We start from the raw sequence: 27,734 nt of genomic DNA on the forward strand, positions 1-27,734 counted from the left end.
TGTTGCTGGGTTTAGGAGGTCTTATTTCCGAAATCCGTTTTTCGACTGATGAAGTGAGGGAACACACAGTTAGTGACAGATGTTTCCTATCTTTTTCCTCAAGAAAAAAAAGAAATCCCTAAATTCGTCTATCTGAGTAAGTGACGTTCTCTGCGGTCATCCCTCATGAACTTTTTGAAAAGCGCTGAATTCATTATTCATGTCCTCCCTCGAATTACCGTTGAAAAAATGGAATCTAATCACTATCTTGGGGAAACTGATATGCTCAAAGCAGAAACTAAATAAACAAGTTGAAGATTGGTAGGGTAGGTCACATTCTTAGTTCTATGGCTCTATGGTTGCGGCTGTTGACATATGCTCTCTTGATGAGCGTTCTTCTTAAGGTTCGTTACAACTTGATTATTATTGTGTGCCGGTCTTCATGAAACATTCTAATTAAAGGGTTGCCTTTTTGAAAATCTGGGAAGTGCAAGGAACAGTGAAGGTATTTGAAGTTTTTCCAATAGTTTGATCTAAAGAAAGGAAATGCAACAGAAAAAACTTGAATGTCCAACGAACGTACAGTCGGGTAAACCGACATGAAACTTGTTGCAGTTGCACTTGAAGCGGTGCGGTGGAGCGTAGCGGTTAGGATCGATTTGGGATCCTCGCTACTACCACTCATCGCTGTATTTCCTGATGGTCCAATGTTAATCCTAACTCGTAGCTTCATCGCATCATCTCGAGCGCAGCCGCTTGCGCAATGTCCAGCTTCATGTCGTTATGACTTCGACTATGGTTACGTGCAGCGAATACAGTACTTAGGGTGGCTGTTAAGGATGGGCTCGATACCCGCGTTGACTTTTTTATTGCTACAAAATAATAAATATAGCGAGTAAAAATGTTTTTAAACAAATTATTCAAAACGCTCATGCTTTTTTTATTTGCAAAACTATCCAGAAGGGAGGACCTGGAATAGTTGAAACGCGGGTAGTTGCAGCCTAAGCTGGACGATCCTATGCTTTTTCATTCTCACTACAACTTTGGATGGTATGATTTCCTTGCTCTTCATTTTCTCTTTTAAATGACACCAAACATATTAAAAGCATCGTATTTCTAGTCTTTCACAGTTTCTTGGACGTAATTTCACGAACAATTTCTGGTGTCAGTAGTTCCTGCTCAGACCACCGATCCTTTAGTGTGACGTGATCATTCGCTCTCACAAGTTCTGCATTGGGCTTATCCACCAGTATTTCGGAGTTTAATTCTTGAGATTTCTTATCGATGTTCGTCCCGAGCGGTTTCGAGCCACAACCGTGCAGTCGCAGCCGAATCTCTTACCAACAGCGCTATATCTGCAAGCTGTGCGGGATTAGTTATGAATTGTCGTGTCAAAATAAAGGCTCCATGCTTTTCGGTCGCCCTTGCATTTATTGTCTGAAAGTTTGTTCTGATGAGCGAGCGAAAAATCCTGGCACAAAATTGAAGAAAATTGGAAACAGGGGTTAGATTTCATCATGTTTTAATGAATTTATTCAGAAAGGAGGAATAGCAGAAGAATAGCAATCTCTTCATTATTCACAAAACCTACACCAGTCAACTCGACGCTTCAATCTCACAATGAGTCATCCGACAACAATGTAACCCTAGAAAATATCAGACGATTGAACGCAACCATTGATTCAACATCTCCAAGAAATCGTCGGGAATTCCTCAGAATTAAAAGAGACTCAAGTTTTCAAGACGAAAATTCTTGGATGTCTCCGCAGAAATCAGATTTTGACTTCACCAAAACAGCAGAACCAAATCTGCTAACCGATGATGTTCAGACATTCGCGGAAGTCGAAGGTACCACTGAGGATACTACAGTTGCAGAACAACCAGATCAGTTCGGAATAAACGATCTGTCTTCAGAGCAACCAGATCCTTTCGGAATAAACGATCTGTTTTTAGATGAACCAGATCAGTTCGGAACAAACGATCTGTCTTCAGAGCAACCAGATCCTTTCGGAATAAACGATCTGTTTTCAGATGAACCAGATCTGTACGGAATAAACGATCCGCATTCAGACGAATCTGACACCGGAGCTTCCGCAACTACGACAAGACTACCAGATCTGTTCGGAACGACTGATCTGTTTTCAGATCAAACAAATCAGTTTGGAACAAACGATCCGCATTCAGACGAAAGCAACAACAGAGATCCCGCAACTACGACAGAACAATCAGATCCGTTCGAAATAGACTATCTGTTTTTAAATTATTCAGATCATTTCGGAATATACGATCTTTTTTCAAATCAAACAGATCAGTTCGAGACAAACGATTTGCATTCAGACAAACCTAACACCAGAGCTTCCGCAACTACGACAAAAGAACCAGATCACTTCGGAACAACCGATCTGTTTTCAGACCAAACAGATCCTTTCGGAATATACGATCTATTTTCAGATCAAACAGACCCTTTCGGAATATACGATCTGTTTTCAGATCAAACAGATCAGTTCGGAACAAACGATCCGCATTCAGACAAATCTGACGCCAGAGCTTCCGCAACTACGACAAAACAACCAGATCACTTCGGAACAACCGATCTGTTTTCAGACCAAACAGATCCTTTCGGAATATACGATCTGTTTTCAGACCAAACAGATCCTTTCGGAATATACGATCTGTTTTCAGATCAAACAGATCAGTTCGGAACAAACGATCCCCATTCAGACAAATCTGACGCCAGAGCTTCCGCAACTACGACAAAACAACCAGATCAGTTCGGAACAAACGATCCGCATTCAGACAAACCTGACACCAGAGCTTCCGCAACTACGTCAAAACAACCAGATCACTTCGGAACAACCGATCTGTTTTCAGACCAAACAGATCCTTTCGGAATATACGATCTGTTTTCAGACCAAACAGATCCTTTCGGAATATACGATCTGTTTTCAGATCAAACAGATCAGTTCGGAACAAACGATCCGCATTCAGACAAATCTGACGCCAGAGCTTCCGCAACTACGACAAAACAACCAGATCAGTTCGGAACAACCGATCTGCACTCAGATGAACCTAACACCAACGACTTTAGGACAGAAGGAAAGACAGAAGAACGTGAGACAAACGAGACAGAAGTAGTATTAACATCACAAACAAGCAGTTCAAATGAAAACAAGCTTTCATCCAACTCCACATGGGGGGATGATGTCATAGATCGTCGACATTTCACAGATGAAGATGGTGAAAACAATCAAACATCAACCGAAGGTAAGACTACCACTTCAACAGATGCCATACCGGATGAGCTAGGTAGATCATCTGAGGACACAATGTTCTGCTTGAATAATGAAAGAACGACGGTGAGTGATGGTGCTGCACTGTCGGCGACAGCTCAAAAACTCGCCATCAAAGGTAGCGAAATTGACGTTATACGGAATCCTCAGGGAACTGATGGAGTTTCGGTTGTAGATTGCGGAACTTAGCGTCGTTCCGCATAACTTCCCCTAATCGTTGTAAAAAATGGCGTGGGAGACGTTGCTCCCAACGGGGTATGTTATAACGCACCTACTCTGTGCTCGTTCTGCTTTAATTAGCAGTCAATAATTAGCCTTCACCAGCTCATTCAAGTAAAACCAATGAATAAGCTGCTGAGAGGACCGAAGCGTATGGAAGGAGACGTGTTCTAACTTGCCTCGCAGAAACAAACAGTTCCCACGCTGTTCTTTACGACGGTTAGACGAATTTGAGCAAGGCCTCGATGGGTTCCGTAATCTACAGCCTGAACTCCACGAATTCCCTGAGGTTTCCGTACTGCGCTAATTCCGCTGCATTTGATGGCCATTTTTTTGGGCTGTGCGGGACCACACTGGGTTCCGTAACCTTCAACCCTGCAACGTAAGTATTATATAGAAATCTATAATACTGTACAATCACTGTGCAAATCTGCAATAACCTACATCTCCGAGTGTTGCCAGAGGTTTCCGTACCACGTCAATTTCGTGACACCTTCCCTGCGTCTAATCGGGATTTTTTTGGACTGTTTTGATAACTTCTCTCCTTGCTCACTGCACAGTCATCAAAATCGCAAAAATGGAGAAAAGAATAATCAACAATTTCGCGAGGTTGTATTCAACAATTTTGATGAAATATGAAAGTTTGAGCTTTTTGTGCTTTTTCATCTCTAACTCAGGCCACGTTAGGTTGCAGTTATTCTCTTTTAGCTAACACTTGGCGTCATTCTGCTACTATCTCAATGATGGTTTTTTGATAGATCTAAAAGAGAAGAATCTAATGAGATACAAATTGTTCTGAAATCTCCATTTTGTGGTTAGCACGTCACTCACCTCATCGTCGGTTTCTCAGTATTCATGCATGGTATTGTACTATTGTAACTCGAAGTAATACTTTCCTGACTACTTTAAAGAGGGGACGAAAACACCACCTGAAGATACGACTACCACCACAAAGGCATCACCCCATGAATCTGGGGTGGTACGGGTTTCAGCCGGGTAATGTAGATTGTGGGGAAGAGGGTGATTCCGTTCATCCCTCCCTGTATCAATGTAAACGGACGACCCCAGAACTGTTTCTGTTGCAGTGCGCAACCTTTGCGCCCCGCCCCTCCTGCGATTCGTCCGAATGGGTTTTCGACGAATCGCAGGCGGGCGGGGCGCAATGGTTTCGCATTACAACAGAAGTCATCGTAAGAAACAGCGTTCTGGAGTCGTCCGTTTAAACTAATACAGGGAGAGATAAACGCAGACACATTCCCACAATCTACGACCCCGTATAGACATTAACCGCCTGAAACCCGTACCGCCCCAGATTCGTGCGGTGATGCCTTTAAGTGATTGAGTGATTTAAGTGATAGTGAATGGCTCTATAACGATAACTGAGTAGAACGTTGTACCAGCGTTGAATATGAGTCCAACTGATCACTTTCCAAACACAACAATCAATTGGACAACTGGTATACAAATGATCTTTGATTTCTCTCTTATATATCCATTCAATGAATGTGTAGGATATGTTCTCAAACATCTTCTTACAGCTGCTGGTAATGGAACATTGCTTCCAAGCGAAGCGTATGGTAAAGGGTAGGTCAATTATCTATTAAAGAAGGAAAAATCAATCAAATGAAATAAAAGGACTAATATTGGTCCTCAATCGTTTGCAGCGCTGGGGTATGCGGATGCGTCTGTGATGTACAGTCGGGTCAAGACGACGTGAAACTTGGTGCAGTTGCAAACGCTGCTGCGCTCGAAGCGGTGCGGTGGTGGAGACAGCAGTGGAACCATCGCGGGTCGACCATCTCGAACTGCAGCGATGGATGGTACTAGCAGGGGTTCCACCACGATCCTGACCGCTAGCGCCGTTCTGACCCTACTATGTGTACATATACGTACTAAGTTTCACGAGAGAACTTTTTGCTCAGTAGAATTGAAATGGTTCTGAAAGAAACAAAAAAACATATAAAACTGAATCAGATTTCTTTTTTTAGACTTCGTGATTCGAACAATACAGCACCGACGAGCATGTTTCTTTTTGATGTTTCCATGAGGTAAGTGGAATTTTCAAATGTTATAGTGAATTATAACAAATAAATGTAACACTACTTTTATCATCAGTAAGGCGCAAGTAAATGTATGATTTAAAATTTCTAAAAATAATTTTTCTGGCCTAGATCTGACATCATAATGGCTGTCATCTTTATCGTACTCATTGTGCTTCTACTAGCTCTTATCATAATACTTATTGGAGTTAGAAACGAAAGGAAACATACTCGACGAAGAAAGGAATCGCTACGACAAGAAATGCTCGGTAAACATAGATCTTTTGAGGAGATATGGTGAAAGGAGAAAATACTAATCATATGTAGTCGTTATTTTCATTTTAGGGCAACAGTCATCACCACCGGTTCTTCCTAAGGTATGCACGAATAAGAGTAGATGAATAGATAATGTTGAATTTATTGGATTGAATTGAAGTGACCGAATCGAAAGGTATTTCGAAGTTAGGTCTTGAAAAAAAGATTTAGGTTTCACCCGATTCGAAAGGTAAAGGTGAAAAGAGAACAGACACAAAGGTGAGCTTCTAAAGTATACGACTGCAACGATTACTGATTTGGGCAGACATAGTTGGTTAAGATCACTTGTTCATCATATTGTATTACGGTACTGAATGTCTCCAGCGTTTCTGTTTCGAAACGCTTATTTGACGTAGCGGAAATGAGCGCAGCCGTGGTCCAGAACTCAATTGAAGGGACCCGATGCTTACTGTAGTTCAGCGATCTGCTAAGTTTCTCTCATTAGGACATAACCTATTAAGATTGATATTGACAACCCGACTCCTCAACCTGCACCCCAACAGCCTTCCGTGGATCGCAATACGGATATAATTTTTGAGGTGGTCAGGAGTTTATGTTTTGTTTTCGTTTTTTTTTTCGTTTTTCTAACGCTTTTTTTGTTTTTCGTTTTTTTATTGTTTAAGCGTCATGTTGTTAGTATCGTCCTAATTTTATCCATAATTTCAGACTCCTGATGGCAATACTATTGACATTTACAATGATGGAAACACACTCATTCAAGTGAAGAGGGGACTTCGTTAAGCATGCAGGTAAGAAATACTTGGGTTATGAGAGAGGTTATGAAGGGACTCGAGAATGCGCCGTTTATAGTCGGGCCGCTTGTGTCCAGTCGATCCAATGCGTTGCGACAACTGCCGAGAACGCGGCTGCCACGAGGAGCCTGTGTTTCGCCCTCGATCGCCATGTGTGTCAGAGAGACACGGTACCACCTCCCTGCGTTTGCTGCGGCCGCGTCGCGTTGGTCCGGTTGAACACATTTGGGACCGAATGGGACCTGTCCACAAAAAAAAAACGATACTGCATCATGATGATGAGTCTAATGTAGGATGTAGGAAAATGAGGGCGATCTCTTTTAAAGTAATCCCTTCACCACCACAGTTGTGAATTAACTTATAGATGACAAAACTATTAGAATTGAGTTAGTATTTGGTTCTAAGTCCCAGATATCCTCCTCTCTACATACATATATCTCAAAATAATTTTGGTTTATGAACTTGAAACCAGTTATACTAGAAAAATTCAGCAATTATTTCGCATTCTTCCCACCTGGCCTTCTATTCATTTTTTTTTTCGTATAAAACCGTTCGCTATGTGCTTCAAACCAATCCCCTAGCTCTCATGGTGTAAATTTATCTAACATCGATAACAATGTTTACATCTGTTTATTTCTTTTTCAGTGTGCTGACCAGAATGAAGCTTAGCTACAAGGATAAAACTTATGTTTTTATTAACGCAGTTGTTTACAGGAGTTTATAAAATGTTAAAAACCTTTAAATTGTTTGCTGCTTCTGTAATAATATGTTCGAGAAAGTCTTAGAAATAAGCGCTATTGTTGTAATATGTTATAGTACCCAAATTTCCTTTCGCCCGTGGTTACGTTGGCCCCCTTTTGACGTCTGCTTAACACACACATTGATTCTTTCAATTATTGTGCCCTTTCTTTGTTCTACGCTACTGATTACTTCAACGTCAATAAAATTTCTGTAAAGAAAACAACAGAAAACTTCCGTATTGTTTTTTTCGACAGAAGTTCTGATGAATCAGTCACCACATTTATCACATCTTAATCATTGTTATTCTATGGTATCGAAAATAGTCTCTTGTTGTGAAATGGTGAGTTTCAATGACGAAGAAAAAAAAAACTAAGCCCAAAAATTTCTGGGAATATTAGACACAGAAAAATCCGGTACTGTTACTGTATATTTGGCCAAGAGACGTCGAGGTGAATTATGCACAAACAGCCCATTGGTCATTGCTGAATAATCATACTTGTGGTATTTTTTTCTCTTAAAGTAATAAATGATTAGGTCGAGGTGGTAAAATAAGTAAAAAAAAAAGATAAAGTCTTAGGCGTATCAATCCAGTTGGTGAGCTTCAACTTGTTTCAGTGGGATTCCTTGGTCCTTGGAGTTTTTTTGGAATCGTGTTAGCTTATAGAATAACTTGCGGGTCCCAGTCGATGACCAAGTCAGTGTTTGTATCCTCCCATACATGTCTGGTACCAATTTATCGACCACGGAGGGATAAATGGTTTGGTTTGCACTAGGGTGGACTCGAAACTCCGATCTACTGTAGCCACAGCGGACCTCTAACCGATTGCGCCACACCGGCCCCGGTAGTTAAAAAATAACTGATTTTCTATTCTCCTGATTGGTTGCGACGATGGAATGGTTGACAAGTGGTGTGCGATTCTCAAACACTCTCTTTTTCAACCCAAAACTTTGGCGTAACTTGATCTCGCGTCGTGGCATCGCGCGTCAACATAAATGTCGTGTGTTTGTGCGCTCTGATTGCCCTAGATAAACATAAACAATACGAGAAAACCCTCTACGAAGTTGCTATATCAAAATAAATATAAATTTACCTTATTGCAAAATGCTCCTCAAAATAAAAAAAAACATTCCTTCAAGCAGGAACAGTGCTTATGTAAACTTGAAATGTCTCATTGCTGAGGAGTGAGTGAATGGACTGATCACTTAATATTCTAATTATCTATTCAAGCTGAGTTATTTCGCAGCTGAATGCATTCTGTAGGCCTTATTTAGGCCTTATTTTTCACATTCTGATCTCTTAAATTTCTCAACGTAAGCGGAAATAATGTTAGGAAGGGCTTCATCTTCAGATGTTTTACTACTGGCAACATTGACTCAATTTGTACGTAAAAGAACCTGATGAGTGATCGGAATCGGAGAAACTGTTTTATGAGCTGTGGTAGTACAGGTCTGTTTCGAAACGCATGGCGGGCTAGCCTAGGTGCTGCGTAGCTATGGTCCCATCCCCGTGCCCGAATCCCTCTCCGATGTTCTTCAGGCTGCCCGGTCTCCAAGTCCCTGATCGCCCTGAAGTGGTTTACAGACATACTTTGAAACACGATCGATGTGCGCATGAGTTAGGGTAGCTCACGGTAAATGGAGTTTTAAACCCAATAAAATAAAGAGTGGTTCAGTGGATAAAGTTTATTGGTATGAAGCTAAGAGCGCACAGAAAAATGCGGCTTGTCGTGCTCACGACTCTTTTCACAACATGTAAAGCGCGCTTGCCGCGTACGCGACAAAGGTCCCACAGCTCTCCTCCGTTTCGCTCACTTCTCGCTCCGCAAACTTTCGCTGCTATAAGAGGAGCCGTTCCGTGTTTCGAAATTCATTCTATTATCATGTCACCTGGCAAGCGGTAACCGGAACGGACTCAAGGAGCGGTTGCGATTGATATCGAACATCAGCACCACTTTTGAGCAACAAGATCTGCCAAAAGGAAAGGGGAGGAGCTGGCACGAGCAAGAGGTAGCCGCGGTCCCTGAGGCTGTCCGGCGGAGTGGAGAACATGCTCCCGCGACCAGGACTTCGCTCATACGTCCGGGGATTTGTACTTGCCGGGCCTGTAGTGAGTGGCTGGTTTAGCCTCGCAATTTTAGTATTGTAATTGTGTATATATGTGTAGAGTGGGATGAAGAGTGAGTAAGTACTCAGTGTGCTGATTGCAGTGGAGTGCACGGGGGACACAAAGAGGTGACTAGGCAAACCGCACCTATGCGTTAAGCACACGTACGTGTATTGCCAGGACCTCAAAGAGCCCAGGCCGCAGCGCCCGCAGGCCGGCGGCCAGCGACGTCGCACAAGTGCCAGAGCCTACTGTAAGGCTGGCATGAGGCCAGAGTAAGATTAAAGTACAGGGAAGTATGGCAGTCTCCCGAGGTCTCCTTTAGGGCCTCTCAAGGTAGTGACCCGTGGGGCAGTGAGTGAACCATCGAGGTCGAACACAAGCCCAGTGTCTACCATGTCCTTGTGCGGATTAACTGCGGCCCCGACTGCCCGCACAGATCGCATTCCCAGGGGTGTTAGGATTTTGGTGCCAGTTTCTCACGGGACCCACACATCAATGAGTCTCCGAAACTGGACCTAGGAACTTAGCATCCGGGAATGCGACACGGCTGTCTCAGGCGTAAACAAAAGAGCAACTCCTGCCACAACTATGATCCGACAGGGAGAGGACAATTTGTTAACATAGAAATTATAAATCATTATGTTCCGAGATCGGAACAATAGATAAAGGAAGTGGTCTATCCTTATAGCATCAATCCAAAGTGGTGTTATGGCAATAATGCAATAAATGGAAATATACAAGTGGAATACACAATTCTATGCAACCGGACTAGTAAGTTGGATAAGTGGTTAGGTGGACTTCGGCGTGTTGGTTAGTGATTTGTCGAATGTCGTCCTATTGGTTGAACTAGCCAGTTTTTGAATGATATCAAAACCAATCATTCAAATTCGACGCGAATTTGAACAACTGCGTATGACGCAAAAACGAGGAAGGAAATATGGCTCGCGTGCAAAGCTAATGATGAAATAGTCCGAATCAAGAGCATAAGGGGCCGGTATTAAATAAGCTGGCTGGTGTAGGGCACTACCTAGATATAGTTGGGTCGAGACGACATGAAGCACGGGCAGTTGCATAGCCGGCTGCGCTCGAAGCGGTGCGGTGAAGACAGCGGTTGGAATCGAGGTGGGACCATGGCGAACTCTAGAGATGGGTGGCAGTAACAAGGATCCTTGCACGATCCCAACCGCCACGCTCAACCGCGCGCTTCGATCGCAGCCGCTTTCGCAATTGTCCATGCCTTATGTGACTTTAACCGAACTATAAGTAACGTCTTACGCTGCCCACGCAGCTGTGAACTCTGCGGTCAGGCTTAAAAGCAGCATACCGCGAATCTGGGGAGGTATTGATTTCAGATGGAGTATCCGTATACGGAGCCGTAGATTGTGGAGACCGGGGTGGTTCTGCTCATCTCTCACTGCATCATTGCAAGCAGCCGGCCCCTGAATGCTGTTTTGTACGATGCCTTCTATTGCAGCGCGCCACCCTTGCACGCGTACGGTCCCTTACCGTCTATCGGGGCAGTCCGAATTGCTTTTCGACGAAACGCAGGGCGGAGGCGGAGATGAGCAGAACTACTCCCGTCTCTATAATCTACGACCCCGTATACGGATACTCCACCTGAAATCTGCACCACCACAGATTCGTGGAATGCTGCCTTTAACCCGACCGCAATCGTTGCACTCTGCCGCGCCGAGCGCTTCGAGCGTAGCCGCTTGCGCAGCTGCACTTGGATTCGGTTTGATCCGACCTGTTTTCTTTCTCACGCAATGTCTTTGGACGATATGCTTGCAACCTTCTGGATTGCACTTTTTGTGGTTCTAAATATTTCACTTGATTGCTTTTTCCTCTTCGCTTGTCTCCACAGTTATTTTTCATGTTTCAATGGCTCGAAACGTTGAAATCAAGGCAAAAGTGCGTGATCGTCAGAAAATTATTCAACTTGCGAAAGAACTGACAAACGAAGATCCAACTCTTCTGAAACAACATGATATTTTTTATAATTCGCCGCAAGGTCGTCTGAAGATGAGAACAGTTGAAGAGAACGGTGTGGTACGGTACTTTTCTGAAGTTTGTAGATTTTTGCCTCTATTGGACATTCTAATTCTAATTTTCTAATTCTCTATTTAGGTACGTACTGAACTAATCTGGTACGATCGTCCAGACGTTGCCGGACCGAAGCTGTGCAACTACAGCAAGTTCGATGTTCCAGCAGATGTCCTTAGTTCACTTAAGGTATGCAAGTTATAAAGTTGAGATTATATGATAGGATCTGAGAGGTTGTGAATTTGTAGCTGGTTCGCGTCTTCACATGTGGCGCTCACACTTTTTCACCGGTGGTCAAAAGCGCAGAACATTTGAACAATCTTCAGTTGTATTCCGTATTTCGAACCTTCCTAAAAAATCTCTCCTTCAAATCAAACTTATTCCATCGGTCGATGCCCAGTATCCAAAATCTACGTGGGGCTTATGAAGTATGTTGAATTCCAGGAAACGCTGAGGTGTTCTATGGGCGTGAAAGGAGAAGTGAAAAAAGTTCGATCCTTGTTTATTTTCGAAAGGACACGCATTCACATTGATAACGTGGAAGGTCTTGGAGACTTCATGGAACTTGAGGTGAGAATATGTGACCATAATTTAACACGTAGTAGAAGAGTCTTTATCCTTGTATTCCTACCGTAGGTTTGCCTTCGCGATAGCGAATCTGTATCCGATGGGGAACTAGTGGCCAACGAAATAACGCAGGAACTTGGCGTGTTGGATGAAGATCTACTTGAAGGAGCATATATGGATCTACTAAATGGGCAATAACGTTTTCATGGAAGGACTAGGTACCAGTTGTAGGCATTGAATAATTGTTACAAACTCTCATCATTCGACGTTTACATGTTTCAGCGTTTTTTTTTTTTGTTTCTTTTTTATTCTTCTTTGGACAACTATTATTGTTGCTGTTATTATTGTTATTGTTCCATCAGTGCGACATGACCATTGCACATTTGTGACGTTGTTTCACTTAATCGTCCTCTATATTATTTGTAATCAAGCATCAGATATGAATAATTGGTGGAACTCCAGTAATCTGGGCCTACTGTGGAGAGATTTTTTTGTGAATCCTAACCAAACACAGTTTTGGCCCATCGCATACATGCTTTCCTAACCACATGCAAGCGTTCTCACTCTTTGAGGAACAGGGACTTAGTGAGATGGAAACAGACTTGAACTAACTTCTAATCTTAAAGGAAAGTCTAGGAATCGATAAATGTAATTTCAAACCAAGATGCTTCACGTGCAAAAAGAGATCGTCAGGCTGATTTAGTGACGGAGATTTCCCACCTTTTTCCTGTGGCCAGTCGATAGTTTAGAAGAATCAGAAGGCTTCACAAGACGTTTCCTGAGTAGTTCCGAGAAAGTAGCCCCTGACTTTGACGTCGTCTGAAGAAAAGCCAACTCACTAGAATTCATGTTCGTGTTTCCGCAGCTTCTTGAAGTAGAAGCGAGCATGAAATGGTTTTGATTCGAATATTGATGACTAGTTTTTGTTATTTCAGCAATCCCCCGTTTAATAGCTTTTTGATTGATTCGATTTAAAAAAAAACCAAAAAGAGAAAAATATTTGTGGGCAAAGACATTAGATTAAGTGGATGTGCTGGGGCTGCCTTGCCTCTTAGGATGGATAATGTGATCTACGACTAAGGATGGTCGTAATTTAGCGAGGATTATTGTGGAAATGTTTTTCGGATTTGTGTTATGCGGAAATCCAAGTGTTGCTGGGTTTAGGAGGTCTTATTTCCGAAATCCGTTTTTCGACTGATGAAGTGAGGGAACACATAGTTAGTGACAGAGGTTTCCTATCTTTTTCCTCAAGAAAAAAAAGAAATCCCTAAATCCGTCTATCTGAGTAAGTGACGTTCTCTGCGGTCATCCCTCATAAACTTTTTGAAAAGCGCTGAGTTCATTGTTCATGTCCTCCTTCGAATTACCCTTGAAAAAATGGAATCTAATCACTATCATGGGGAAACTGATATGCTCAGAACAGAAACTAAATAAACAACTTGAAGATTGGTAAGGTAGGTCACAGTTCTATGGCTCTATGGTTGCGGCTGTTGACATATGCTCTCTTGATGAGCGTTCTTCTTAAGGTTCGTTACAACTTGATCATTATTGTGTGCCGATCTTCATGAAACATTCTAATTAAAGGGTTGCCTTTTTGAAAATCTGGGAAGTGCAAGGAACAGTGAAGGTATTTGAAGTTTTTCCAATAGTTTGATCTAAAGAAAGGAAATGCAACAGAAAAAAACTTGAATGTCCAACGAACGTACAGTCGGGTAAACCGACATGAAACTTGTTGCAGTTGCACTTGAAGCGGTGCGGTGGAGCGTAGCGGTTAGGATCGATTTGGGATCCTCGCTACCACCACTCATCGCTGCATTTCCTGATGGTCCAATGTTAATCCTTACTCGTAGCTTCATCGCATCATCTCGAGCGCAGCCGCTTGCGCAATGTCCAGCTTCATGTCGTTATGACTTCGACTATAGTTACGTGCAGCGAATAAAGTACTCATTGTGGCTGTTAAAGGCATCACCCTACGAACCTGGGGTGGTACGGAATTCATTTGGAGCATTCGTATACGGAATCGTAGATTATGGAGAGAAGGGTGATCTCGTCCATTTCTTTCTAATTGCCATAAGAAACGGCCCGAAAGGTATGGCTTCGGGCGTCCCGGCGCGTTTTCTACAAGGAGTGTAGCGCGCCAGCCTTGTGCACGCGCAGGACCGTTTTTACGGCAATTAGGAAGAAATGGGCGGAATCACCCCCTCTCCATAATCTACTATCCCGTATAAGAATACTTACTTAGATACTTAGATGGCCCGTCTTCACAGGACGTGCGGGTTCCAGCATCTCTTCCTTTCATTTCGTTTCCTCGCCATTGTCATCCAAGTTGTTCTCAGGTTTCGTGAGTGACTTTGACGGGGCCCTTGAGCCGTATCCAGCTGAGCTCTCAGCTAGTCCGTCTGCGTAGCAAACACGTCAATACATCTCGTTGGCAATCTTCCTCAAGGGCGTTTATAAACTTTTGGGATCCACTCTAGCGTTGTTTAGGTCCCTATATCGATTCTTCTCATGATGTGACCGGTCCCTCTATGTTTTGCTTTCGACATATATTCCGCTGGGTGGCGAAGACCGGCTAAGTGTTCTGTACGCCGGTTAAACTTTAGAAGGCATCTCTCAAGAGCTCTGTGGGTGTTAAGTAACTTCCTATACGTGGCAGCGGGGTCTGCCCACGTCTTCGCTGCGTAACAGAGCGCTGGAATAACTGTCGAGTCGAATAGATGGGGACGAAGATCTTGTTCCGTCAGTTGGTCCGTAGCGTCCCTGACGGCTGCGAATGCTGCCCATGCTGCTCTCATTCTTCCATCCAGTTCTTCCTTCAAGTAGTTTTCCATGTTCATAGAACGTCCGAGGTATACGTATGACGGAGTTTCCACGATTTGGGTGCCTTCAAGTTGTACTCCTTCGTCCTCGCAGTAGATGTTCTCCATAAACTGTGTCTTCTTTCTGTTTATTCGTAGTCCTATTCTCTTCCCTGCTTCGTTCAATTCGTTGAGCATCGTTTCTGCTTCATTGGTACTGCTCGAAAGAGAACGATGTCGTCCGCGAAACGAAGGTTCGAAAGAAATCTTCCATCAACACGTATGCCCCTTTCTTCCCAGGATAGTGATTTCATTATCCATTGCAACGCAGCCGTGAACAGCTTCGGCGATATATTATCGCATTGTCATACCCCCGTTCCAATGGGTATGGTGAAGGAGCGGTGAAAAACTGTGTGTTCGTGGTGCATCGATCGTAGCAATAGGCCAATGTCCTCACATATGAAGCATCCACACCTTGATCGACCAGGGCTGACAGTACTGCATTCGTTTCTACGCTGTCGAAGACTTTCTCATAGAACGAAGGTTAGAACAAGTGGCAGGCGGTATTCCCGGCAAACCTCTATGACCCTCGACACGGTCTGGATGTGGTCCAAGCAGCTGAACCCTTGGCGGAATCCAGCTTGTTCTTGAGGCTGGGCTTCATCCAGCGTCCTAGATATGCGTGTGAGGATGATCTTGGTGAATACTTTGTATAACACGCTCAGCAAGCATATCGGACGGTAGTTCCGAAGGTCCTCTCGGTCACCTTTCTTATGGATAAGGACGGTTCGCGAGGTCTTCCACTGGTCTGAGATCCTTTCTTTCTGAAGGTAGAATGTCATGTGCGCTGCAAAGATTACATGAAGTGGATGGCCACCAGCCCGAAGAAAGTCTTCTCATATAAAATCAGGTCCGGGGGCTTTACCAAGTTTCATGCTCTTGATAGCGACTCGTATTTCCGAAGAGAGAATCCGCGGTGGAGCTTCATCAGTGGGGATGATCGGGCTTGACACAGGAGTTGATGAACGGAAAAGGTTCGAGTAGAACCTCTCCGTAATGATTTCCATCTCATGACGAGAAGACGTGCGAGTCCCGTCTTCGCTCAGCAAGGCTGCTAGCGGAATATTATATTCGCGGAGATCCCTGTGGCACTTCTTCAGACTCGTTCTTCTTTATTAGTGTTTGCAGCTAGTGTTTACTGCTAACCGCTCAATGTGCGATGCACTCGGATCATGCCTCAAAGCCTTCTTCTTTCCAGAAATTCCTTGGTGATCTTCGAAATTCGATCCAAGTTTGTCGTGCGCGGCTTAAAGGCACGTTTAGCACAGGCTCGTAATCCTCTGAGCAGCATCTCGTAGTCCACGTTTGGGTCCTCTTCGATGTGCCAGCGACCTTGGTACAAGGAGTCCTCGAGTACGCAATCGTCGTAGATGACTTCTTTTCTCGTTCGTTACCGATAGCAGATGTTCTTTTCCATCGGGTGGCTAAATCGTATTTCCGCACGGAGGAGACGGTGATCAGAACCGCTACAAGAGGATGGCACTACTCAGACGTCGAGTAGACACCAGCACGAGTCGCGCCATTGGGCGATTCCCATGTCCACCGACGATGATCTTTCTTCATGAAAAGAGGGTTCCCATGAAAGAGGTTAGCGGCGGACAACAACCTGGCGAGACGACTGCCACTTTCATTCCGGTCTCCTAGTCCAAATCTTCCGATCCTATATTCCTCTTCTGTGGCCTTCTCTAGTTTTGCGTTGAAGTTTCCGACAACGAATTTGCAGGACTTCTCGTTGCGGACGACTTCCTCCAGCTTCTCGTAAAACGCGTCCAATTCGGATTCATCAGTTACTGATGTTGGTGAGTAGCAGTTGATGATACTGATGGATTTTGGGCGCAGAAGGCGGAGGCGAAGAATGTCCAGACGAGGTGACAGGATCTCGTAAGAATCGACAAGATCGACGACTGCGCAACAAAACCAAAACCGCCTACGTTTCGCGACGGAACCTTCCCTCCACGAATGACGAGTATACCGTCATTCATCTGTCGTAAGTCGCTCCTTCTGCACTTGGTCTCCTGCAGAGCAATCACGTGAAATTTGATACGCTCTGTGGGTCCGAGAAGGTCATGCAGGTCAGCGTCTGTGGACACTGTTCTCGCGTTGTAAGTACACAATCTGAGACAGTGTTCCTGGCGAGTCGTGCGTGTGTCGCCTTCGTCCAGAATCAATGGCGAGATTGATTCCGGACGAAAGATCCTTAGCACCTGAGATTTGATCGCCTCTCACCGGTCGCCATACCGTCCGACCTCTGAGACGGCAGGGCCCACTGTGCAGGGTAATGAGGCAATGAATATGCTGGAGTGGCAAAAAGACTTCTCCCCAAACTAAGCAGCCATGCCACGGCGAGCTTAGCTTTCACCACAGGTTGTCGCCCAACCTATATGGATCAAGGAGCCCACCTTGCTACATTTCGTAAAAACGGTGGTGAATCTTAGCAGTGGTTTACTCTTAGCTAGACTTCCGATTCCGAGAAGTCGGAATGTCGGATGTGTCGAACTCTTTCTCAGCTTGGGAAACCCTGCCGAAGGACGAACCTCCGCTGTGCATCGCAATTCACCTCCACGCCACTATGGTGCGGTAAACCGTTGTGGAGGCATTTCAGGTGGAATATAAGAACACTCCACCTGAAATCTTTACCACCTCAGATTCGTGGAATGATGCCTTCAAGCACGGGCTCGATACCTGCGTCGTCAACTTTTTTACTGCAACAAAATAATAAATATAGCGAGTAAAAATGTTTTTTAAAGAAATTATTCAAAATGCTTATGTTATTTTGAATTCTGCAGAACCATCCAGAAGAGAGAACCTGGAATCGAAATCCACCGCGGGTAGTTGCAGCCTAGGCTAGATGATCCTATGCTTTTTCATACTCACTACAAGTTTGGATGGGATGATTTCCTTGCTCTTCATTTTTTCCTTTAAATGACACCAAACATATTAAAAGCATCGTATTTCTAGTCTTTCACAGTTTCTTGGACGTAATTCCACGAACAATTTCTGGTGTCAGTAGTTCCTGCTCAGACCACCGATCCTTTAGCGTGACGTCATCATTCGCTCTCACAAGTTTTGCATTGGGCTTATCCACCACAGTTTCGGAGATAATTCTTGAGATTTCTCATCGATGTTTGTCCCGAGCGGTTTCGAGCCACGACAGTGCATTCACAGCCGAATCTCTTAGCAACTGCGCTATATCTGCAAGCTGTGCGAGATTAATTATGAATTGTCGTGTCAAAATAAAGGCTCCATGCTTTTCGGTCGCCCTTGCATTTATTGTCTGAAAGTTTGTTCTGATGAGCGAGCGAAAAATCCTGGCACAAAATTGAAGAAAATTGGGAACAGGGGTTAGATTTCATCATGTTTTAATGAATTTATTCAGAAAGGAGGAATAGCAGAAGAATAGCAATCTCTTCATTATTCACAAGACCTACACCAGTCAACTCGACGCTTCAATCTCACAATGAGTCATCCGACAACAATGTAACCCTAGAAAATATCAGGCGATTGAACGCAACCATTGATTCAACATCTCCAAGAAATCGTCGGGAATTCCTCAGAATTAAAAGAGACTCAAGTTTTCAAGACGAAAATTCTTGGATGTCTCCGCAGAAATCAGATTTTGACTTCACCAAAACAGCAGAACCAAATCTGCTAACCGATGATGTTCAGACATTCGCGGAAGTCGAAGGTACCACTGAGGATACTACAGTTGCAGAACAACCAGATCAGTTCGGAACACACGATCTGTCTTTAGAGCAACCAGATCCTTTCGGAATAAACGATCTGTTTTTAGATGAACCAGATCAGTTCGGAACAAACGATCTTTCTTCAGAGCAACCAGATCCTTTCGGAATAAACGATCTGTTTTTAGATGAACCAGATCAGTTCGGAACAAACGATCTGTCTTCAGAGCAACCAGATCCTTTCGGAATAAACGATCTGTTTTCAGATGAACCAGATCTGTACGGAATAAACGATCCGCATTCAGACGAATCTGACACCGGAGCTTCCGCAACTACGGCTAAACAACTGGATCCTTTTGGAATAAATGATCCGTTTTCAGATGAGCCAGATCTGTACGGAATAAACGATCCGCATTCAGACGAATCTGACAAAAGAGCTTCCGCAACTACGGCTAAACAACTGGATCCTTTTGGAATAAATGATCCGTTTTCAGATGAACCAGATCTGTACGGAATAAACGATCCGCATTCAGACGAATCTGACACCGGAGCTTCCGCAACTACGGCTAAACGACTGGATCCTTTTGGAATAAATGATCCGTTTTCAGATGAACCAGATCTGTACGGAATAAACGGTCCGCATTCAGACGAATCTGACGCCGGAGCTTCCGCAACTACGGCTAAACGACTGGATCCTTTTGGAATAAATGATCCGTTTTCAGATGAACCAGATCTGTACGGAATAAGCGATCCGCATTCAGACGAATCTGACACCGGAGCTTCCGCAACTACGGCTAAACGACTGGATCCTTTTGGAATAAATGATCCGTTTTCAGATGAACCAGATCTGTACGGAATAAGCGATCCGCATTCAGACGAATCTGACACCGGAGCTTCCGCAACTACGAAAAAACAACTGGATCCTTTTGGAATAAATGATCCGTTTTCAGATGAGCCAGATCTGTACGGAATAAACGGTCCGCATTCAGACGAATCTGACACCGGAGCTTCCGCAACTACGGCTAAACGACTGGATCCTTTTGGAATAAATGATCCGTTTTCAGATGAACCAGATCTGTACGGAATAAACGGTCCGCATTCAGACGAATCTGACACCGGAGCTTCCGCAACTACGGAAAAACAACTGGATCCTTTTGGAATAAATGATCCGTTTTCAGATGAACCAGATCTGTACGGAATAAACGGTCCGCATTCAGACGAATCTGACACCGGAGCTTCCGCAACTACGAAAAAACAACTGTATCCTTTTGGAATAAATGATCCGTTTTCAGATGAACCAGATCTGTACGGAATAAGCGATCCGCATTCAGACGAATCTGACACCGGAGCTTCCGCAACTACGAAAAAACAACTGGATCCTTTTGGAATAAATGATCCGTTTTCAGATGAGCCAGATCTGTACGGAATAAACGATCCGCATTCAGACGAATCTGACAAAAGAGCTTCCGCAACTACGAAAAAACAACTGGATCCTTTTGGAATAAATGATCCGTTTTCGGATGAGCCAGATCTGTACGGAATAAACGATCCGCATTCAGACGAATCTCTTGACACCGGAGCTTCCGCAACTACGAAAAAACAACTGGATCCTTTTGGAATAAATGATCCGTTTTCAGATGAGCCAGATCTGTACGGAATAAACGGTCCGCATTCAGACGAATCTGACACCGGAGCTTCCGCAACTACGGCTAAACAACTGGATCCTTTTGGAATAAATGACCCGTTTTCAGATGAACCAGATCTGTACGGAATAAACGGTCCGCATTCAGACGAATCTGACACCGGAGCTTCCGCAACTACGGCTGAACGACTGGATCCTTTTGGAATAAATGATCCGTTTTCAGATGAACCAGATCTGTACGGAATAAACGATCCGCATTCAGACGAATCTGACAAAAGAGCTTCCGCAACTACGGCTAAACAACTGGATCCTTTTGGAATAAATGATCCGTTTTCAGATGAGCCAGATCTGTACGGAATAAACGATCCGCATTCAGACGAATCTGACAACAGAGCTTCCGCCGCTACGGCTAGACAACTGGATCCTTTTGGAATAAATGATGAATACAAGCTTTCAACCAACCCCAAATGGTTGGCTAATTTCATATATCGTCGACATTTCACAGATGTAGATGGTGGAAACAATCAAAGATCAACCGAAGGTAAGACTACCACTTCAACAGATACCATACCGGCTGAGCTAGTTAGACCATCTGCTCTGCATGAATAATGAAAGAACGACGGTGAGTGATGGTGCTGCACTGTCGGCGAGAAGGCACCGCCGGCAAGGAAAGAAGTAATGAAGACAGCTCAAAAAATCGCCATCAAAGGCAGCCAAATTGACGTTATACGGATTCTTTTCTTTCAGGAATTCGGGATTTTTTTGGGTTGTTTTGATAACTTCTTTACTTGCTCACTGCACAATCATCAAAATCGCAAAAATGAGAAAAAAAACAATAATCAACAATTTCATGAAGTTGTGTTCAACAATTTCCTTGACATTTTGATAAAATATGAAAGTTTGAGCTTTTTGTGCTTTTTCATCTCTAACTCAGGCTACGTTAGGTGGCAGTTATTGCCTTTTGACGAACAATTGCCGTTATCCTGCTACTATGCGAACGTCGGTTTTTCGATAGATCTAAAAGGGAAGGCGGCCGTTGGGTACCCGCAGCCGATTATCGGCAGCCGAGTAAGTACCTGCAGAAGAGGCTGTCGGTAGATCAGTGCAGGCATATCTTAGTCCACCTATGATCACTGAGCCACGCCCATCCATCACCACGTCACTGAGGTCATATGCCGTGTTTGTATTGCATTTAAGTGATAGAGATGACTTCTAGGAACGTTCAAAGGACGAAAAGGTACCAACGTAGCAAGTGGAAAAAGACGTAGAAAAATGCTAAAAATGAAGAAAGAACGTAGAAGATTTGTACAAGAAAAAAACAACATCAGAAAACATAAATGAAACTGAAAATTCCGTTCCAAAATAAAAGTTGAAAGGTGTAGAAACAAGAACTTGGTTTTTGAAAGATGTAGATTTGTGTCTGAAAAAACTACGCAGAAGATATAGCTGTATTGTATTTGTGTTTACACATACTATTTAATTCTGTAAGATACTGCAGTAGTATGTAAAAGTTTCGATTTGTTTGTTTTGCATAAATAAAGCAGTATTATTTTCTACTGGGATTTCGTGTGCAGTCGTTCAATGTGTCTCTATAAGTAAGCAATCGATATTCCGTACAGAAGCAGTACTAGAGATAACGTGCTCCTGCGAGGCATGTTTCGCACTTCATTAGACGATGAGGGCCGAAGATTGACGATGTGATGGGCGTAAGGCGAAGGCAGCGCAATGCTTTGCTGATTCTATTAACTGCTGCGCAGGGCAATTAAGGATAACTGTTGCCAGTCGTTTCCCCTGAAGATAGGTTGTCGCGGAGGCTGCTGGTAGCTAAAGACACGCACCCATCTAAAAGGGAGGAATCTAATGAGATACAATTTGTTCTGAAATCTCCATTTTGTGGTTAGCACGTTACTCACCTCATCGTCGGTTTCTCAGTATTCATGCATGGTATTGTACTATTGTAACTCGAAGTAATACCTTCCTGACTACTTTAAAGAGGGGACGAAAACACCACCTGAAGATGACTACCCTGGTAGGGGTTATGTATCGGGGGTAGATTGTGGGAATGTGTTCGATTACCACCCTTAGTTTAAAAGGACATCAGACCCCACTCCAGAATTTGGGGTGGTACGGGTTTCAGCCGGGTAATGTAGATTGTGGGGAAGAGGGTGATTCCGTTCATCCCTCCCTGTATCAATGTAAACGGACGACCCCAGAACTGTTTCTGTTGCAGTGCGCAACCTTTGCGCCCCGCCCCTCCTGCGATTCGTCCGAATGGGTTTTCGACGAATCGCAGGCGGGCGGGGCGCAATGGTTTCGCATTACAACAGAAGTCATCGTAAGAAACAGCGTTCTGGAGTCGTCCGTTTAAACTAATACAGGGAGAGATAAACGCAGACACATTCCCACAATCTACGACCCCGTATAGACATTAACCGCCTGAAACCCGTACCGTCCCAGATTCGTGCGGTGATGCCTTTAAGTGATTATGTGAATGGCTCTATAACGATAACTGAGTAGAACGTTATTCCAGCGTTGAAGATAAGTCGAACTGATCACTTTCCAAACACAAGAATCAATGGGACAACTGGTATACATCTGATCTTTGACTTTTCTCTTATATAACCATTCAGTGAATGTGTAGGATATCTTTTCAAACATCTTCTTGCAGCTCCTCGTAATAGAACATTCCGTCCAAGCGGGACATATGGCACAGGGTAGGTAAAGTAATAATTAAAGAAGGAAAAATCAACTAAATGAAATAAAAGAACTAATATTAGTCCCCAGTCGATACTCGCCGTGATATGTGATTGCGTCTGTTGCTCAGTAGAACTGAAATGGTTCTGAGAGAAAGAAAAAACATATAAAAGTGAATCAGATTTCTTTTCTTTAGACATGGTGACTCGAACAAAACAGCACCGATGTTTCTTTTTGATGATTCCATGACGTAAGTGGATAGTTCAAAGATTATAGGGAATCATCATGCGATATAATAACGCGCTTAGTCCGTGTGTGTGTGTGTGTGTGTGTGTGTGTGTGTGTGTGTGTGTGTGTGTGTGTGTGTGTGTGTGTGTGTGTGTGTGTGTGTGTGTGTGTGTGTGTGTGTGTCACGAAAGTACTCATTAATGATGCAAAACTCTGCACCGGTGAGGTGCCATCGCCATGTACCTGACAGACGAGCACTCTACCTTTACACCATTGTCCAAAGCTATGTAGTCCTCAATGTTGTCTCTGATAAGGCAAATTAGTTTCTCTCATATGTTAATGAGGGTAAGCAAACTTTTATGTGAATGTACACTTCCAAATTTGCAAACTATCAGGCTATATAATAACGAATTTATCCTGTCAAATGTGTGCGTCTGTGTATGCGTGTGTCTCAGTCAAAAGACTCCAAAAAGAGAGGGAGACGGAATCCATTGCGTCGGTTTGGTGCGCTGGAGCCTCAACACGGTAAAATTGGGTGAGACGAGTCCTACAGCATCGAATTCGTGCCCCGGAGCCACATAGCTGTAAAATGGGGTTATACAGGTCCCAGGGGGCCCAATGGTGCGCCGATGCCAGAAAGTTACAGTAGGCTCGCTAATTCTTCGACAGAAGACGAAAAAGACGCGAATCCGCGTCTTTTTCGTCTTCTGTCGAAGAATTTTTTTTCGTAACCCGCCTCAGTTTGACCTTTATTATAAGAACTACACATAAATAGATTCGTGAGCGCGAGCTTAACCGATTGAATGTAACTAGAACGTTTAAAACCTATCAAGGAAACAGTTTCCGAAAAAATTACCTGCGGGTACATATTAACAAGGCTGAGTCCAAGATAATTGTGCCCCAAGGATATATGATTTTTGACGTGGACACATTTTTCGAAAAGTGAAATGATGGTTACACATTCGTAATCTTCATAATATTGCGAACAACTTGATATCCTTCACAGCTATAACTCCATGACTCTGAATATTTTGTAAATTTGACTAGAGTGTCATGTTTGAACTCTAGGAAGGACCGACATTACCAGCTTAAAATAGCTTTCTCACATAATATGCAAGAAAACTATTTGTTGTAGGAGGATCTCATCTCTTGGTTTCTCAGCTCAACATTATTTTCTGTTTTTTTTTACAGCTAAAGTTACGACTTCGGTATTTTGCATTTTTTACTTTGATTTTTGACAGTTCATTAATCGCCAAGAAACTAGATTAGCCATTTGTCGGCGCAGTAAAATAGATAACAGACAAAAATCAGAGTAAAAAATGCAAAATACCGAAGTCGTGACTTTGGCTGTAAAAAACAGAAAATCCTGTTGAGCTGGAACAAGAGATGAGATCCTCCTACAACAAATACTTTTCTTGCAAATTTCAAATCTACAAAATATTCAGAGTTATGGAGTTATAGTTGTGAAAGATATCAAATTGTTCGCAATATTATGTAGATTACGAATATGTAACCATCATTTCACTTTTCGAAACGTAAAAAATAAAAAAACGTAAAAACGTTTCCACGTAAAAATCATATCCTTGGGGCACAATTATCTTGGACTTAGCCTGGTTAATATGTACCCGCAGGTAATTTTTTCGGAAAATGTTTCCCTGGTGGGTTTTGAAAGTTCTGATTACATTCAGAGAGCTCGCGCTTACGAATCTATTGATGTGTAGATCTTGTAATAAAGACCAAATTGAGGCGAGTTATGAAAAAAGACGAAAAAGACGTGGATTCGCGTCTTTTTCGTCTTCTGTCGAAGAATTACCGATCGTACTTTATAAAGTGGGGAGAGACGGGTTCCACTGCATTGGATTGGAGCGCAGGGGCCCCAAGGAGGTGGAATGGATTTCTATGGTAGAATGGGTTTCCCTTTGCATATCTATTTCGCGGCATGTCTCCTCATGCTGCTAACATCATTTCTTCAAAAAAAGGAAACACATGTGCGAACGGTTCATCAAATAAAAAAAATGAGATAATAACAAATCAAATACAATACATAGTAGCCAACAGTTTACGCGATCTGACGTAGAACGTTATTTTTATCACTACAATATTGATATTCACCTCATTTCACGCTAGCAAATCATTCTTTGCTAATAGCTGAGAACGAGAAAACTCATACTTTGAATAATATTTCCAAATTGCGGAGATTTGAGAGAAACATAGATGTAAAATCAAGTTTGATTGTTTTCCAAATATAGAACTGACGCGCTTAGGGAAAAGCCATAAAATCTCACATCTACGCTTAAATTTTCGGAAAAAAAATTGAAGAGAGCGTTGATAGAAGAAAGCAATTTTAATTTTACAAAAAATGTCGCCACTGTTATTTCTCATTGGACGGTGAAGGTGGACGAAGTGAACATAAAAAAAAGCCCAAAGTCCGGCTTTAGCCGGGCGTTCCTGCTGATAACAAATAAATGTGACACTACTTCTATCATTACTAAGGTGCAAGTAAGTGTATGTGTTAAAATTTTTAAAAATAATTTTTCTGACCTAGATCTGACATCATAATGACGGTCATCTTTATCGTACTCATTGTGCTTCTACTAGTTCTTATCATAATACTTATTGGAATTAGAAACGAAAGGAAACGTACTCGACGAAGAAAAGAAGCGCTACGACAAGAAATGCTCGGTAAACATAGATCTATTGAGTAGATATGGTGAAAGGAGAAAGTACTAATGATATATAGCCGTTATTTTCATTTTAGCGCAAGAGAAATACTTTGCACAACAGTCATCATCACCGAAGCCATCAAAATATCCATTTTTGGTATTTCCTAAGGTATGCACGAATAAGAGTAGATGAATAGATAATGTTGAATTTATTGGATTGAATTGAAATGACGGAATCGAAAGGTATTTCCAAGTTAGGTCTGAAAAAAAAAAGATTTAGGTTTTACCCGATTCGAAAGGCAAAGATGAAAAGAGAACAGACACAAAGGTGAGCTTCTAAAGTGTACGATTGCAACGATTACCCATTTAGGCAGACATAGTTGGTTAAGATCACTTGTTCATCATATTGTATTACGGTGCTGAATGTCTCCAGCGTTTCTGTTTCGAAACGCTTATTTGACGTAGCGGAAATGAGCGCGGCCGTGGTCCAGAACTCAATTGAAGGGACCCGATGCTTACTGTAGTTCAGCGATCTGCTAAGTTTCTCTCATTAGAACATAACTTATTAAGATTGATATTGACAACCCTGCTCCTCAACCTGCACCCCAACAGCCTTCCGTGGATCGCAATACGGATATAATTTTTGAGGTGGTCAGGAGTTTATGTTTTTTGTTTTTTTTTCGTTTTTCTAACGCTTTTTTTTTGTTTTTCGTTTTTTTATTGTTTAAGCGTCATGTTGTTAACATTGTTCTTCACATCATCTTAATTTTATCCATAATTTCAGGCATCTGATGGTAATACTACTGACATTTACAGCGATGAAAATACACTCATTGAAATGAAGAGGAGACATCGTTAAGCATGCAGGTAAAAAATACTTGGGTTAGTGGTTACTTGGTTTAGCAAACGCAGGGAGGTTGTGAAGGGACTTGAGGATGCGCTGTTTATAGTCGGGTCGCTTGTGCCTGCCGAGAACGCGGCTGCCACGAGGAGCCTGTGTTTCGCTCTTGATCGCCATGTGTGTCAGAGAGACACGGTACCACCTCCCTGCGTTTGCTGCGGCCGCGTCACGTTGGTCCGGTTGAACACATTTGGGACCGAATGGGACCTGTTCACAAAAAAAAACGATACCACATCATGATGATGAGTCTAATGTAGGATGTAGGACAATGAGGGGGATCTCTTTTAAAGTAATCCCTTCACCACCACAGTTGTGAATTAACTTATAGATAACAAAACTATTAGAATTGAGTTAGTATTTGGTTCTAAATCCCAGATATCCTCCTCTCTACATACAAATATCTCAAAATAATTTTGGTTTTTGAACTTGAAACAAGTTATACTAGAAAAATTCAGCAATTATTTCGCATTCTTCCCACCTGGCCTTCTATTCATTTTTTTTTCGTATAAAACCGTTCGACTTCGAACCTTCAAACCAATCCCCTAGTTCTCATGGTGCAAATTTATCTAACATCGATAACAACGTTTACATCTGTTTATTTCTTTTTCAGTGTGCTGACCAGAATGAAGCTTAGCTACAAGTTTTATGTTTTTATGTTACATTATACTTATGTTTTTATTAACTCAGTTGTTTATAGGAGTTTATAAAATATTAAACATTTAAAATTGTCTGTTGCTTCCGTAGTTATATGTTAGAGAAAGTCTTAGAAATAATGCCATCGCTATAACATGTTATAGTACCCAAATTTCCTTTCGCCCGTGGTTACGTTGGCCCCCTTTTGACGTCTGCTTAACACACACATTGATTCTTTCAATGATTGTGCCCTTTCTTTGTTCTACGCTACTGATTACTTCAACGTCAATAAAATTTCTGTAAAGAACGCAACAGAAAACTTCCGTATTGTTTTTCTCGACAGAAGTTCTGGTATCGAAAATAGTCTCTTGTCGTGAAGTGGT

General features: G+C 42.8%; 3 protein-coding genes across 5 annotated transcripts; all 3 read left to right on the forward strand.

Moving 5' to 3' along the window:
- Positions 1–326: 326 nt before the first annotated feature.
- RB195_016809 (uncharacterized protein) lies at positions 327–6,583 on the forward strand (the record flags this gene model as incomplete). The annotated part of the gene is made up of 10 exons (XM_064183518.1): positions 327–383; positions 442–484; positions 1,519–3,243; positions 5,027–5,072; positions 5,477–5,536; positions 5,660–5,796; positions 5,873–5,904; positions 6,014–6,061; positions 6,304–6,381; positions 6,509–6,583. 10 exons carry the CDS (start codon positions 327–329, stop codon positions 6,581–6,583), a joined length of 2,301 nt encoding a protein of 766 aa, XP_064039399.1.
- A 4,740-nt stretch (positions 6,584–11,323) lies between these two features.
- RB195_016810 (uncharacterized protein) lies at positions 11,324–12,250 on the forward strand (the record flags this gene model as incomplete). The annotated part of the gene is made up of 4 exons (XM_064183519.1): positions 11,324–11,491; positions 11,570–11,674; positions 11,930–12,055; positions 12,122–12,250. The coding sequence occupies 4 exons, from the start codon at positions 11,324–11,326 to the stop codon at positions 12,248–12,250; spliced, it is 528 nt and encodes a 175-aa protein (XP_064039400.1).
- Positions 12,251–13,521: 1,271 nt separating this feature from the next.
- RB195_016811 (uncharacterized protein) lies at positions 13,522–27,352 on the forward strand (the record flags this gene model as incomplete). 3 transcript variants are annotated; one of them, XM_064183522.1, is made up of 15 exons in its annotated part: positions 13,522–13,578; positions 13,637–13,679; positions 18,287–20,254; positions 20,342–20,773; positions 21,449–21,469; positions 22,763–22,819; positions 22,901–22,946; positions 23,123–23,176; positions 25,700–25,836; positions 25,913–25,986; positions 26,098–26,145; positions 26,388–26,465; positions 26,602–26,611; positions 26,662–26,684; positions 27,329–27,352. In XM_064183522.1, 15 exons carry the CDS (start codon positions 13,522–13,524, stop codon positions 27,350–27,352), a joined length of 3,072 nt encoding a protein of 1,023 aa, XP_064039401.1. The 3 variants fall into 3 exon arrangements, with proteins under 3 accessions (XP_064039401.1, XP_064039402.1, XP_064039403.1); XM_064183521.1 differs by lacking the exon at positions 21,449–21,469; XM_064183520.1 differs by lacking the exons at positions 21,449–21,469; positions 27,329–27,352 and having other exon boundaries at positions 18,287–20,773; positions 26,602–26,676.
- Positions 27,353–27,734: the final 382 nt, after the last annotated feature.

This window comes from Necator americanus, chromosome II, assembly GCF_031761385.1.
Source record: "Necator americanus strain Aroian chromosome II, whole genome shotgun sequence".
In the NCBI taxonomy this organism is placed as follows: Eukaryota; Metazoa; Nematoda; class Chromadorea; order Rhabditida; family Ancylostomatidae; genus Necator; species Necator americanus.